Source organism: Pteropus alecto, unplaced genomic scaffold (assembly GCF_000325575.1).
Source record: "Pteropus alecto unplaced genomic scaffold, ASM32557v1 scaffold48, whole genome shotgun sequence".
In the NCBI taxonomy this organism is placed as follows: Eukaryota; Metazoa; Chordata; class Mammalia; order Chiroptera; family Pteropodidae; genus Pteropus; species Pteropus alecto.
This window is the reverse complement of record NW_006442110.1, coordinates 3809358-3823955: the sequence shown is the minus strand read 5'-3', so window position 1 is coordinate 3823955 and position 14598 is coordinate 3809358. Positions and strand designations below refer to the sequence as shown.

At 36.8% G+C, this 14598-nt stretch overlaps 1 protein-coding gene across 1 annotated transcript in view; it reads left to right on the top strand.

The window, feature by feature from the left end:
• The window catches only part of CNTNAP2 (contactin associated protein like 2), a 1631342-nt gene that overhangs the window by 567019 nt on the left and 1049725 nt on the right, over positions 1–14598 (top strand). The window contains exon 3 of the mRNA XM_025039033.1: positions 704–897. Within this exon, the coding sequence (XP_024894801.1) occupies positions 704–897 (194 nt within the window). The remainder of the gene's footprint in view (positions 1–703; positions 898–14598) is intronic.

Genomic DNA, 14598 nt, shown 5'->3' with positions numbered 1-14598 from the left:
TTGCATTCTTGCTATTTGCCATTTATTATATTTTACCAAAGGAAGTTTCATTTCATTTAATAACTCAAATTCCTAGAAATGTGATAATCACATTCCTAGAAATGTGATTATCAAGAGTCATTGGTTGTTTATCTCTCAAGTGTTAGTAAATACATTGCCTGATCTACTATATTCCTTAGTTCTCATGAATACAAGGGCTGAATGTAAGATTAGACTTCATCTTAAGAATTGCTAGTATCTGTTGAACTCCAAACTTTTTAAAGCATATATATTTTAGAGTTGTGTAATATTTCTTTTTGTTTCATTTATAATCTACTAAAAGATAAACTATACATGAGGAATTAATAGATTGTTACATATTTTTCCTTGTGATTTTTGGTTGAAGAATTCATAGTAAATTGATCAAACCTCAGCCAATTATACTTTGACATGTACTAATAAGAGCTAATTGAGGAATTATGAAGACATTTGCTCTGGAGAAAACGAGCACATAATTACACCATAAAGAGGTTAGAGTATCAGTGTTACCCAGCTGGAAGACTGTTAGTTGAAGTCTCAGTGGCATCTGTAAAGGACACTTCATAATGTATCTGTGAAACAGAGCACTGTCAATGCCAAGTAAAAGATGAAGAATAATCCATTGTCAGTTATAGAAGTTTAACTTCAAATATTTATTTTCTCTTCTTGTCTCTACCTTCTTCAGGTGCTGGAGGATGGTCTCCATCTGACAGTGACCATTATCAATGGCTTCAGGTTGACTTTGGCAATCGGAAGCAGATCAGCGCCGTTGCAACCCAGGGAAGATACAGCAGCTCGGACTGGGTGACCCAATACCGCATGCTCTACAGTGACACGGGGAGAAACTGGAAACCCTATCATCAAGACGGGAATATCTGGGTGAGTCATTGTCAGAAAGACAAAGACACGGTCGACTTCTTGCTAGGAGCCAGTCCCATTTTCAATCCAGGCCTGTTTAGATGAAGCACCACTCAGTAGTTACTGACCACTTATATATGGAGAGAAAAGTAAGATAGAAAAATGGTTTTCTTAAAAAAAAAAATAAAACAAAGAGGAAGAAGAAAATGGAAGACAAGCCATAGCTCTGGAGTACATCAGGCGCCCCACTGAGCATCCCCTCCCAAACATTTCTAACTATTTTTAAATATTACTCTCTCTGGGGTATATGCACTTTTCAATATTTGTCTATTAAAAATATTCAAGGAAGCTATTTATTTATTTATTCATTTGTTCATTCATTCATTCATTCATTCTTGTTGACTGACTAAAGACTCCTTTTCTCAGATGGCTGTTTCTATCCAAGGCTTAGGGCAATGGGTCTCAGTCTGGGCTATGCATCTGAATGACCTGAGGAGGCTCTAAAGAATACGGGTGCCAGGCATACCTAGACCCATTAAACCAGAATCATTTAAGTAGAAATTAGATTAATGATATTGATAACACTTTTAAAAATAGAGATCTTCCATTTGAATAAAATATTGAAATTATGAAGAAATAATAGATATGTGGTAAGAAATTTCCTATAAGAGTGGTTTAGGATCTTATAGGAAATTATTACAGATCTATGTTCACTTTTTTTCTTTTATTATGAGAGGAAAATTTTTAAAAGTTTCACCCATTTAATCCTAAAATATCTGTTACATTGGAAAATTATGTGTATTCAATTCAATCAAATATTCACACTTGAATAAATTATTTTAAAATACTAACTTTTGAGGGCTCTATTTTAGTTTGTTTTAAAAAGCAGCCATAACCAAAATCAAGTAAAGCCATCAGTACTTAACAAGAAGAAAAATGAGGAGAAGCGGGAGGAATTTCACATTTTAAATTATGTTTTTCACCGTATTAAGAAGAGTGCTGAGGATTTTTAACCTGATCAGGATCTACTCTTGGAGAATGTATGTTTTAAAGTCTCAGGTGCTCTTTGTGAGTAGCCAGAGTTTAGAGCTTCTGGCATATGGAGTGAAGCAAGGGCCTGGTGCCTGATGCATATAGGGACCAACACTGTGGCACTGGCTTTTGAGAAAAGAAAAAGCTTTTACTGCTAATTTTAACTCACAAGGTGTCAGGAGGCCAGGCTCAAATCTGTCTCCCTGACCCAGGGTTCAAGGCAGGTTTTAAGGGGTTAGGGGAACAGGCTGGTATGCGGAAGCTCTGGCAGGGCAGGTGTTGACTGGAGGGCTTCGGAACTTGGCCACTTTATGGTAAGATAAAGTCAAGGGCTTCAGCATCAGACCTTCCTGGACAACAGACCCTTCGCCTCGGAAAGGGTTCCAGTGTTCAGCTTCCAGTCATGTCCCGGTCCTTTGGGTTCTGTGGAGGGAGACAAGACTTTGGTTCTGGTTGCCGCTGGAGGTCAAAGTTCCCTCCTCTGCACAGGCTTCGGCTGCATAACTTGTGGTTTTGGTCTGTTGTCTCTGAAAAGCAACTCAGTATCCTGTTAGAAGCAGGATAAAATCAGTTTGAGCTGGTTCCATGGTTACACTAGCTTGGGTAGGTGGCCATTTCCACATCAGCATCCAATGATAGTAACTGTCATGTGACATGAGGATATAATGTCCCAAATAAAAAGTATGATGCCACAGTCGTCCTTTAGAAATAATTTCTATCGAGCCATGATTGTATGGTAAGAACATTTGTCTTTTGTGATGTGTAAGGAAGCAAGGAGTGGGGGAAATGCCTCCATGGAAAGTTTTCCTTTACAAGATAATTCAAAGTCTCAGGGATGATGTATAGAAAAGTGTTTTTCAACCCTGGATACACAGTGGAATAACCTAGAACAGCTTTAAAATATGTGGATATCTGGGTCCCACCTCCAGATTTTGGATTTAGGTAGTCTAAGCTGTAATTGGCGCACTGGAAATTTAAAGAAACCCAGATCATTCTGATGTATAGACAACACTGAGAGACCATGCATTCCTAGGATGATTGATTACCTGAGAAGAATGCAAAGTAATGTAAGTTTAATCACTTGAATATTGTTTTCAACAAATGTCAATGGTTATTCTTTCATAATTGCAGGGGAAATGGACAAAATGACTGATTTTATTATAATATTCACATTAAATACCCTTGTGGAGTTTCTGAATTATTTTATGACCATTGGATAATATGTTAAAATAAGCAAAGAACAACTCATGTAGATGAGAAATTGTGACAGTATCACAAGATTTTTAAAGTCACAAATCTGACTTTGAAATCTGTCTATGGAATGAGAAAGACTCTTGAAAATATTCCTGAAGAATGCTTTATCTGAATATTTAATATTCAAATATGTGAGTTGCTAAATGTGCTTAGCTAATGAAATCTTCTCATTTCTCTTTGATAATACTAAGCATAATAGAATTCTTTATAGTTTATCTACAATGTCATTTCCTTCTATTTAGAATTTCTTTGCTGTGTAAAACTGCCTCCCTCCCCCAAAATTACATTTACGTATTCCACAAACTCTACTTTGCTTACTTCTCATGAAGTATTTTCAGGTTTCCTAAGTATAATCTGTTGGAGAGAGACAAAGTATTCTGTATAAGCATTTCTTATCAATAGTCCATTCAGCATTACATTAAACAAGAATTCTAGCAGTTTTTTGCTAAGAGGCCGCATTTAGTTTTGCTTGGAAAGTTCAAATACTGGTTTTTAAATGCAGATATTTGGAGCCAAAATAGGATATCAGAATATTAATAGCGAATTCTTTCTTTACATTACCACTCTTGCTTTGTAGGATAGTAAAGGACTATAAATGTACTTGTAACTTAAACATAGTTTTTCTTTCTCTTTTAAACATGTTTTTATTAAAAGATAAGAAAATGCTTATATATTCCTAATTATTTTTAAAAGTTTTGATCCCTTTTGCGAATGGTAGGCAAGTATCAGACTGTGATCAGTAACCACTGAATGTATTAGATAGAAAATCCCACAGAACAGAAATGTTTTAAATTACATGGTTAGATACTTACCAAGAATATAAAATATAAGTTCATAATCTCTAAGCAATATTAAATAGTAACACTATTTAATATAGCGTTATATATATTAAATAGTAACAATATTAAATTTTAACACTTGATAGAAGTGTTAAAAACCTGGATCTTTTTGTCCCTTATATATTTTCCCCACATACATGCACAAAACACATAACACAGAATGCTCTTGTTTCTAACAAATTATAAGCATTTTTAAAAATCTGGAAAGCAGATAGTAGACAACATTAATTTAGAAAATTCTTTGACTTTCTGGATATCAAGCCAATAGCTGGAACACATGTTCTCTACTTTCTATTTTGGGAACTTTTATCATGTAAATATTGGTTGATTGGATATATCTTCCTGGGTTAGCCTGTGACCAGGTGAAATCCAAGATGTGCATTCAAAAGGTCTGAATTTAAGTATCTAGGTTCATTTGTTTGGTTTGTAAACTTGGAGAAGTCACTTTGAGCCTCCAATTCCTAATCTGGGAAATGGGACTTAACGTTTATTGAGAGATCTAAATGAAGTTTTGCAGGCTACGAAGATTTAGCAACGTGCGTGTTATTAATTGCCTATCTTAGAAGCATTCTACAAAACTCGTGTAGTACTTTTTTTAGTGATGATAGTATGTTATGATAATTTTCAGGTTTTCTCAGTCCCCCTCTATCCTTGCCAGGTCCAATCTACCTCTGTTTACTCTTATTCATAATTTAAAATAACTGAAAATATTTTAGATGAAGTAAGCATGTCTTAAAGTGAGAAGCAGGATGTGGACAGATCTGTGGCACATTTTCCAGTTGACAATGCAGTCACCACTGACAGACAATGTGGCGCAGGCTGGGCTTGAGGCATGGCGGGTAGACCTAGCTCCATGCCAAGTGTCATTGCAGTGCTTGTAACAAATTGTTACCATAATGACAGCCACATGTCCAATGAGCCACATAAGGGGGTGCTGTTTAAAAATGAATGGATCATTCTGTCTTATCCTTTCAACCATTTGTTGTAACGGTTGCACTAATTTTCCAAATCACTTAAAAATATGTCCCAGTTATAAATGTAAACCATCACTGTTTCATGGTTCAATAGATTCTTCCAAAGAGTTCTAGAATTTTTTTTCTGCGTATGAAACTAGGAAAGACCCACCGTCCTGATCTCTTGCTCATGTATCCTCCAATCAGATGATAAAATCCTCTATTTCATTGAGAACACTGCTGCGATGGTTTTCAGCAGTAGATAGGAATTTTCCTTGCTCGTTTATGTGTACATCTGCACCGTGGCTGTAATCAGTCATTTGAAGAAAGGACCTGGCAGGCATATTAAAAATATGTTATAGATAGCTTATTGAAAAATAAAATACATCTGAGTAATCTGTATTAAACCCTTTCTAAAATAACCCTTAATATAAATGGGGTAAAAATCTTTAGGGCTTGTATAAGGGAAAATAATTTCCAAGGTGAATTTATAATAAGGTTTTTATTTCTCTGAAATAGATTTTACTGTTTACAGTAAAGGAGTGATATTTCAAAAGTCTCAATTTTAATAAGTTGAGTAAATATACATACTGTAATGCCTCTACTTGTGAATTTTGATCACCTTTCTAAATACACACTTGTATTGTGAGATTCTCATTTTAAGAGGTCATGAGATTATGTCTCATGTCAATTTGTGAGTCACTCAATGGTCTATACATATACAAATATATCAAACTATTCTAAACAACATGGTTATGTGTTTATTTTTTTCCAAAAATTTGAAGATAAAATACGATGTTATTCATAATAATGAATATATTGTTGGCATACACTGTTAGGTAAAGGAAAATGATTAATCTTATATGATAACGTTTCTTAGAGGCAATAAAAATATAGTATACAATTCTTCACAGTCTAGTGTATTTTTCATCTGAGATAAAATAGGATAGGTGAAATCGTTTTAAAAATTTTATGTGCATTTGGATGCTTGGCGAACTCTCTGGAAGAGGAGGGGTTCTCAATATGTATAATGATATTTTCAGGTGCTTATTTTACTCTGGACTCAAATAATGGAAATGCTACTATTTTTCTTACCAGATCAAGGTTGAATTTAAGTGACATGAAACTAAATGACTCTGAGTGAATGAAGATTTCTACAAAATATTAATAGATAGGTACCTACAAATATTTCAAATAAAATATTAAGCCCTTCATTTAAGATGCATGTCTCTACTTGGCTCGAGTGATGACTTAGCGGAAGTTAGAGGAACACTAGGATGCCTACATGGGGGCATTCATAGTGCGGGGAACCTGCTGCTGTAGCACCATAGGCCCCGAGAAGCAGCAAAAGTAGCAGCTCAGAGATATGCTCTGGAATCAGACCACGTAAACCCACCATCAAGCTTCCTTCACAGAATCTGTGTACCTTTGAGCAGATTCCTTAACCCTTCTGTGCCTAAATTTCCTCATCTGCTAAATGCAGCCAATAACAGTACTTACTTCGCTTACCTTGGCAATGCCTGTCTCAATAGAGACCACAGGTATTAAATTAATAAACCACATGAAGAGCTTAGAAAAATGCCCGGCAACATATTTACCACTCAACTTTTATTAGATTTTATAAAAGTGTGACTTCTAGATGCTTTACTATTGAAGATTTCTTTGAAAATTCAAAATAGCCATCTACTTTCATTCTATGATAGCTTTTCTGTATTAGCATATCGGCATGTGTGTTGTATTACATCTGTGCTTCTAGCCTGAAATGTTAAATATAATCCAGAATGCGAATTTAATTTATGTCATTTGAATCATCATCCTATTAATTGTCACATAGAGTCCAATGCATCACAGTACAAACTGCATCTGAATAGTTCTTTTAGATCTGTGTTTTTATTAAACTTCAGTGAAACTATGACTATAATCCTTCCATTAGGCTTAGGTTAGTGAATTCACTTTTATTAACTTTAGAGATCAAGGAAAATAAATAACTCATTTTTTTCTACATTCCTCCTCCATGTTTTCTTAGAGTAATTGAAAAGAGCAAGATAAGCAGACTATAGAACAGGCTTATAAGGATTAGCTAAAACAGATTACAGCAGTCCCCCGCTTATCTGCGGGGAATACATCCCAAGACCCCCAGTGGATGCCTGAAACTGCAAATAGCACTGAACCCTATGTATACTACATTTTTTTCTATATATACATACCTATGATAAATTTTAATTTACAAATTAGGTACAGTCAGAGATTAACCACAATAACTAATAATATAGAACAATTATAACCGTTCACTGTAATAAAAGTTGGCTGAACGTGGTCTCTCTCAGCAAACTAGCATGAATTTGTTTTTCCTTCCCAATTTCACGGATAGAAGATTCACTCTTATCATAGATCTTAGCAACTTCAGCATATGATTTGTTTTTCTTCCCTTATTAAGTCAAGAACTTTCACCTTTTCACTTAATGGAGACACTTCGTGGCTTCTCTTTGGTATATTCGAACTGCCAACATCACTACTCTTGCACTTTAGTGCCATTATTATTAAGTAGAATAAGGGTTATTGGAATGCAAGCACTTCCATAGTGTGACATTTGATCTAATAACTGAGAAGGCTACTAAGTGACCAACGGGCAGGGAGCTCCCCACGTGTAGCACGGAGACACCGAACGAAGGGACAATTCACGTCTTGGGAGACATGAGGCAGAGTCATGTGCGATTTCGTCATAGTACTCATCACAGTGCACAACTTAAAATTTACGAATTGTTTATTTCCAGAATTTTCCATTTAAGATTTTCAGACCACAGTTGACTGCGGGTAACTGAAACCACAGAAAGCAAGCCGTGGATAAGGGGGGTTACTATAAAGCTCGTTAGCCATAAAAGCAGAAAGCCTGGGGATGGAGAGGCCCCTCTGAGTGTCAGATACTCAGAGTACATCTGTGCACCAGTGGCATCAGCCGGGGCTCATTAGAAATGCAGACTCTCAGGGACCCACCCCATACCTTCCAAATCTGCATTTGAACAGTATTCACAGGTGACTCACATACATGTCAAAGAGGGAGTGTGTTGATTTCAATATTTGAGGCGATCTCATGAGAAAGAAGAATGAGAATTGGCCCCTGTGTCTCCAAACCAGAATGCAGATTTAGAAGAATTAGAATTCAAAGTGCAAATTGCAGACCAACTTATCCTGCAAAGAGGATAAGGTTTGATAAACAGGCACTTGCTGAGCACTTACCCTTTACTAAGGGTTGGAGATAAACACACACACAAGGTTACCACCTTCAAGGGGCAGAAAAACCAGAGTAATGCTAAACGTACACATCTGTAATTATATTGTATGACTCTGCGTGTCCTGACTGATAGAGGCTTGCACTGGCTGTTCTGGGAACACACACGCACAAATGCCCCGTTCAGGGTGGTTGAAGGTCACAGTCAGCAAAGGCTTCTTAAGGAACTAAGTATTGTCGGCTAGGTAGGGAAGGAGTTGGTCATGGGAAAAGAGGAGCAGGAAGACATTCCTAGCAGATGAGTCTTAGAGAAATAAGTAGGAATGGATCGTGAGACGACGAAATAACCATGTCTTTCCTGAGATCTCCACTGTGACCTTATAAATAAAAATCTGACCTTTCTTTAAAACTCTGAAATCATATCCTTTAAATCAGTAATGTTTAAGTCATAGCATGTGAATACTCAACTATGGAATAACATTTGAGTTTATGCAGTCTTCTAGGGCACATCTCTGTAACATTCACAGGACAGAGCTCACTGCCAAGCACACAATAGATGTTTAAGAGTGTACAATTGAATCGAAGTACCTCATTCTGAAGATAAATGGACTAAAGCTGAGAGGCATGGTGTTCCTTAAATCTCAGCCACGGATTCAGGCACACTGACCCCAACACTCAGTACGGAGCCAAATACCTATTTTTGGTTTAGCAAGAAGCACCATTACTATAATGGCCACTCGCTTATTTTGACTAAATGGAAACAATTTGATTCCATGCACAATACTTATAGAAAAAGCTGGCAGGGGCTCCAGAACTGGGCTTCAAATATCAAAACCCTGCTCCCGCACTTAGCAACCGTGAACACTTAACCATATTAATCAACATTTATGGGCCTCAGTTTCCTCAGCTGTAAAAGGGATAAAATGGTATCTACCTTTATGGGGTTTTTATGAGAATAAGATAAATTAATCGAATTGCTTAGAACAATGCACCATAAATATAGGCTCATCTTCTTATCTCCCTCTTATGTCACCCCCTAATTATTTATCATTATTATTACCATTAATAATTATAGAACACTATATTCAAAGTGGCTTAAAGGCATTGAGTAGGTAGTTGATAGATCTGTTCTTGGGAATGACAAATCTAATTATAAGGGCAATGACTGTAAACAAAAGCCTGGTTATCTTGGGCAACTTTCAGTATGCTTGTGCCCCTGGTGACTGTGAAGATATCTGTACTATGTGTGTCACTTATGTACACAATTTAGCCAAGTAACTAATTTAGTCAATGTTGACTTTGAGAAAGAACTAATAGAATGTTAAAATGTCTTGGCAAATAAATTTAGTTTGCTTGAATAAGCCAGCGTAATTATAGACTGTATTATCATTCTGGCAAAAAAGATGTCCTGTTGATGGCCTGTCCTAACGGTCCACCCAGTCACCATCAATGCCTTTTCAAGAGCCTGGAGAAGGAATAAAGTATAGACTTACACATCTAGACTTAGCATCTAGGAAAATTATACCGTGCTTCCAAATGAAAAGATTATTTGAGGTGAACATCTGCATTTCTCTCATGAATGTCACTGATATATTTTGATGAGACAATGGTTCTATCATAATTGACATTTAAATGTTTATAATCATATTAATATAAAGCTGTAGTGAAGTCTGTAAAACTCTTTCCTGTGATGTAGCAGAGTAGTTCAGAAAAATCTACCCGTACCAATTAATAAATAATAACAGCTAACAAATATTTATTGAGGGTTCATTAAGTGTTTGATATGCTTTATCTCCTTTAATCTTCAAAACAACGTAAATGCAATGATGTAGATGATGATGATGATGATGGTGGTGGTGGCGGTGGTGGTGGTAATGGTGATGATAATGATGGCAATTAAGCCCATTGCATAGATGCAGAAATTAGAGAATGGAGGAGGTCGCACATTTCCTGGAGCACATGGTGAATTCACAGTGGAGCTGGGATTTGAATCCAGGACTGCCTAACTGATTAGCCCGTGATCTCTACCACTATAGCTCCCTTTAGCTCTTCCTTTCTCAGTCCACAAGAAACTTGGTTACCACCACCTTTTAACTATAATGTGCTGCCCATATACATGACGGTATATCATACCATTCTTATTGGAAGGATACCAGTCATATTGGATTAGGGGCCTGATCTCCCCCATTGTGACCTCATTTTAACTACTTACATATGCAATGACTCTATTCCCAAACAAGATAAGTTTCTGAAGAAACTGGGGTTAGGACTTCAACATATAAATTTTAGGGGGATGCGATTCAACTTGTAACACTTAACTATTAGGAATGTATTTTATGTAGTTATACCATTGAAACCTGTTTGCTATCACTGCAGGGGTGGTAGTGTTGTGTACGCTGTGAAGAACAGGGAATGGTCTTATAAGAAAGACAGTAGCTTCTAAGAGGGGTAGCACATCATTCCTCGTGAACTCAGGAAATATGCCTAGGCCATGCTGTGAGATATTGGTTAATGCTAATTATATACGATTCTCTGCATTCATCGATTTACAAGCAAGACTTCAAAACAACAACAACAACAACAAACACGTTTTCAGAATTATTCTCTCCTGTGTGGTAAATGAGCCAAAGATGCTTTTTTAAAACCAACCCCTCGCCCTACTCCATGAGAAATATCTGGCCTTTAAAAAGTGTCCAAGTTTCATACTCACATAGAAGTTTATTCTAAATTAAATACCATTTGGCACTATGAATGTCATTTAATTCCTTAGGATATATTGTTTATTAAAAACTAAATTCCAGAGAACGTGCATTCTCGACTATTATAGACATTTCTTCTGTCAACGAAGAGCTCTCCCAAAGATAAAGCAGCTTGTTCCAATTGAATCTTGAGATTTAATTGCTCATTCATTTGGACTATAATAGTATCTATTGGAAGACAGCGAGTTTCATTATTAGTTAGCCCTCACGGAATTCTTCAGAGAAGGTTGGGAAACACATTCCCACCATTTCACATACGAAAGCTGAGTTGCCAGGGCGAAGACATCATTCATCTTATGCATTTAGCAAGCACAGTTGTTCATTCCATTCTCGCAGTGACTGTCCTGCATATGTATTTTTCAGTTTTGTTACAGTATACGAATTGGAAAATGGAGCTGTGTGTGATAGCCTTAGAGCAACAGAAAAAGACTGTGACTTTATCATAAAGCTATTCAGGCGGTTTATATTCAGCCTGGCACAAAGGACTATTTGATAACAGAATGAAAAAAAATACAGAAGTTTCCTATTCCTTCGAAAGGATTTTAGATTGTGATATCAGAGGATATATACAGTGCATTTTTTTACATGACTTATTAAATAAAAAGGTCAGTGTATGATTAAATATCTATAATTTGACTATTTTATTTTGGGGATAGTGATTAGGAGTATTACATTTTAGCCTTACTTAAAATAAGCAGTAATGTCCATCTCATTCATTTTCAATTTTAGTCAAAGACCGAAGATTTCATTATTCAGATAAGTCATTTTATGTTTGGAGTTGGGGGAACTGATAATGAAGTAAAACACACTCACATACACACACACACATACACACTCACACACACTCATTCCTTACTGTGAAATAACTCTCAAATTATATAAAATCTGTGGATATTTAGTAGAATCAAATCTATTTCTCAACAGATCCAGTGGAAATACAGAGGTGTCAGGCAGTTTGACTGAGCTTAAACACCACCACTAATATTATCCCTCACCCAGTGCTGACTTGATAAGTGTTTTCTCAGCCAACTATTGTGACAGGATCCTGATAGGTGAGAGACCAAGTTTTGTCCTCAGACTATGGGGACATGTTTCTATGTCCCCATAGTCTTTGCTTTTCCCATTATACCATATTTAAGAAGCTATGACAGTGGGTGATGGATTACATGTAAGGTCCCAGAGGAGTTTGTTCGTCTTGTTGAATGCTGGGTCTCACCAGCTAGGACGGTCCCTCGCACATTGAGTGTGCTTAGTCAATATCTGTTAACAGACGGGCTGAGTTATGGGATATGGTGGACACTGGGATATGTAGTAATAATTAGGTGCACGTTTCATAAGCAATAATGTTTAATTTTGCAATTTACACGTGTCTAATGCATACTGACAAATGTGGCACACACCTGTGTGAATCGAAAGGCGATGTTCAAGTGTCGAAGTGGCATTCGTGGGAAAGCCCAGGCCTTTCATAGAGGAGATAATAGTGTAGAGATTGCAGCAGCAAGGAGGAAAGAGGGAGGCTGGGGTGTGACAGGGACAGCAAAGTGTATCCTCCCTTCGGACCCGGAGTCAGTCTGGGGATGCCGAGTGAAATGTCAAGGGGCTAATGCCAAATGCACGTGTCCATGGCAGACTTGGACCCAAGCTGGGCCTTGGGTCAGCGTGCATAATCCGATGACAGTAGCGAGGTTTCTAACCTCACAAAAGCTGAGGGTCAGGAGAGCGGTACAGATTGTGAAGTGCGTGCAAAACGAGGAGACGTGATGCACACAAATATATGGATGCTACGTTTACATTCGTGCAAAATGCACAAACGGGCAAAACCTATGCTGTGAGAAATCTGGATAGTGGTTTCTTCTGTAGGAGGGTAGTGGCTGGAAGGAGATGCAAAGGGAGGTGTGGGGGTGTTGAGAATAGTTTGTTTCTTGAGCTGGGTGCTTGGTACACTTGTGGAGGTTCACCAAGTTATATACTGATGTGCACTTTTCCCTATGTACATTAAAATTCAATAATACGTTTCAGAAGACAATATAATCAGACTTGAAATCAAGAGCCACCTCTGAGGGAATAGGAACTGAAGGAAACTAGGAGCTATTATCAAAATTGCTTTCTAGCATCAAAAGTAATTGCAGGAGAACACCAGCGGGCCAGGCAAAAGGGAATAATCAAGGGACTTAGCAAAGGGCCTTAAAAGCCTACTTACAATATGTGGGGGAATTATTTCAGTCTCTATGGAAGTTCGACGTTTATGTGAACACGTGGGGCTCTATTCACACTTAGCACATGGATAGCTGGTATAGCACAGTCTGTTACGTGCTAACGAAGAGCATATTTCTAAAGAAACACCATGACTGACTCTCAATGCTTCTGGCTTGAACACAGATGAGCAGGTATAAAACGGACATCCTTGTGTGCAGCTAGAGTGCACAGGGACTGCAATTAAGCCAACCTAGAACTACTCCTAATTTTTTTTCCTACTTGCAAGATAAAGGCCGAAACTTACTAACTTAAGTTCCATATTATAATTTGTCATCTATGGATGATAGATGTTAATGGGCACAGAGAAAGTTTCCATGTCTAAAATGTCTCCCCAGTTAAAATTGAGGAAACATTGAAATATGAGCAAAAAAAGTGAATGGAGAGTTCACATAATAGATATAAATGTATTTCCCCTGCAACCTAACCATCTCACTTCTAGGAATTTACCCTAAAGATACAGCTTCAATGACATGAAAACACATCTGCAAAAGATTATTCATTACGACACTATTTGTGATGACAAAATATTGGAAACGACCAATATGACCAAATACTGGCGATTGTTCGAATAAACTAGACAACACATGCAAAATGGATAGCCTGTACCTATAAAGGAAACTGAGAAATAGCTCTGTGAGTTGACGTAGGGTAGATTTCCTGGATATGTATTTTAAGTGAAAAAAATAAAAATATAAAGGCATTTATTGTATACTAACTTTCATGAAAGAAAAAAATGAAAAAGCATGTATACATAGTTGAAGCAATTCTGAAAATATTTAGATATAGATTACATAGAGCAAATGAGTAAATATGTTGATGGTGTCAGGAGCTTTATTTCTCACTATGAAGGAAGTAAGAAATATATAGGGAATAAGCAAAAACAAGAAGGAAACCCATTTAGAAATATGTGTGTGTGAATATGTATATGTGTGTATACGTAGCTACACATATACTTGTGTCTGTGAATATATACATATATTCGTTTGTATTTATGTATTTATTATCCCTGTTAAAGGAAGACTGTCTGGAAGCAAAGACATTCCAGTAGCAATGAGCACACCTAGAGTGGACTTTAGTCTCTAACGCCATTTCCTCTAAAGGAAATTAGATCTGCTTGGAGAAATTATATCAGGTTTTGGTTAAGAAAGATACAACTTGAGTCTGGAGTATCTTTTGATGTAAGAACAAAAGGAAAAAAAAAGTGATAGTTAATGGCTAAAGGGATACGAGAGCCATCTTGAAATGTTTTATGTTGGTCAAATCTGGGTAAGTTGAGCATAAAAACAACTAAAGACAGTGATAAGTTACAAACCTTTAGAAAAATACGCATCGTAAGTCTGCAGAGATGATATAAACAAGTAGACAAAAAGATATAGATAGACGATAGAGACAGACAGGTA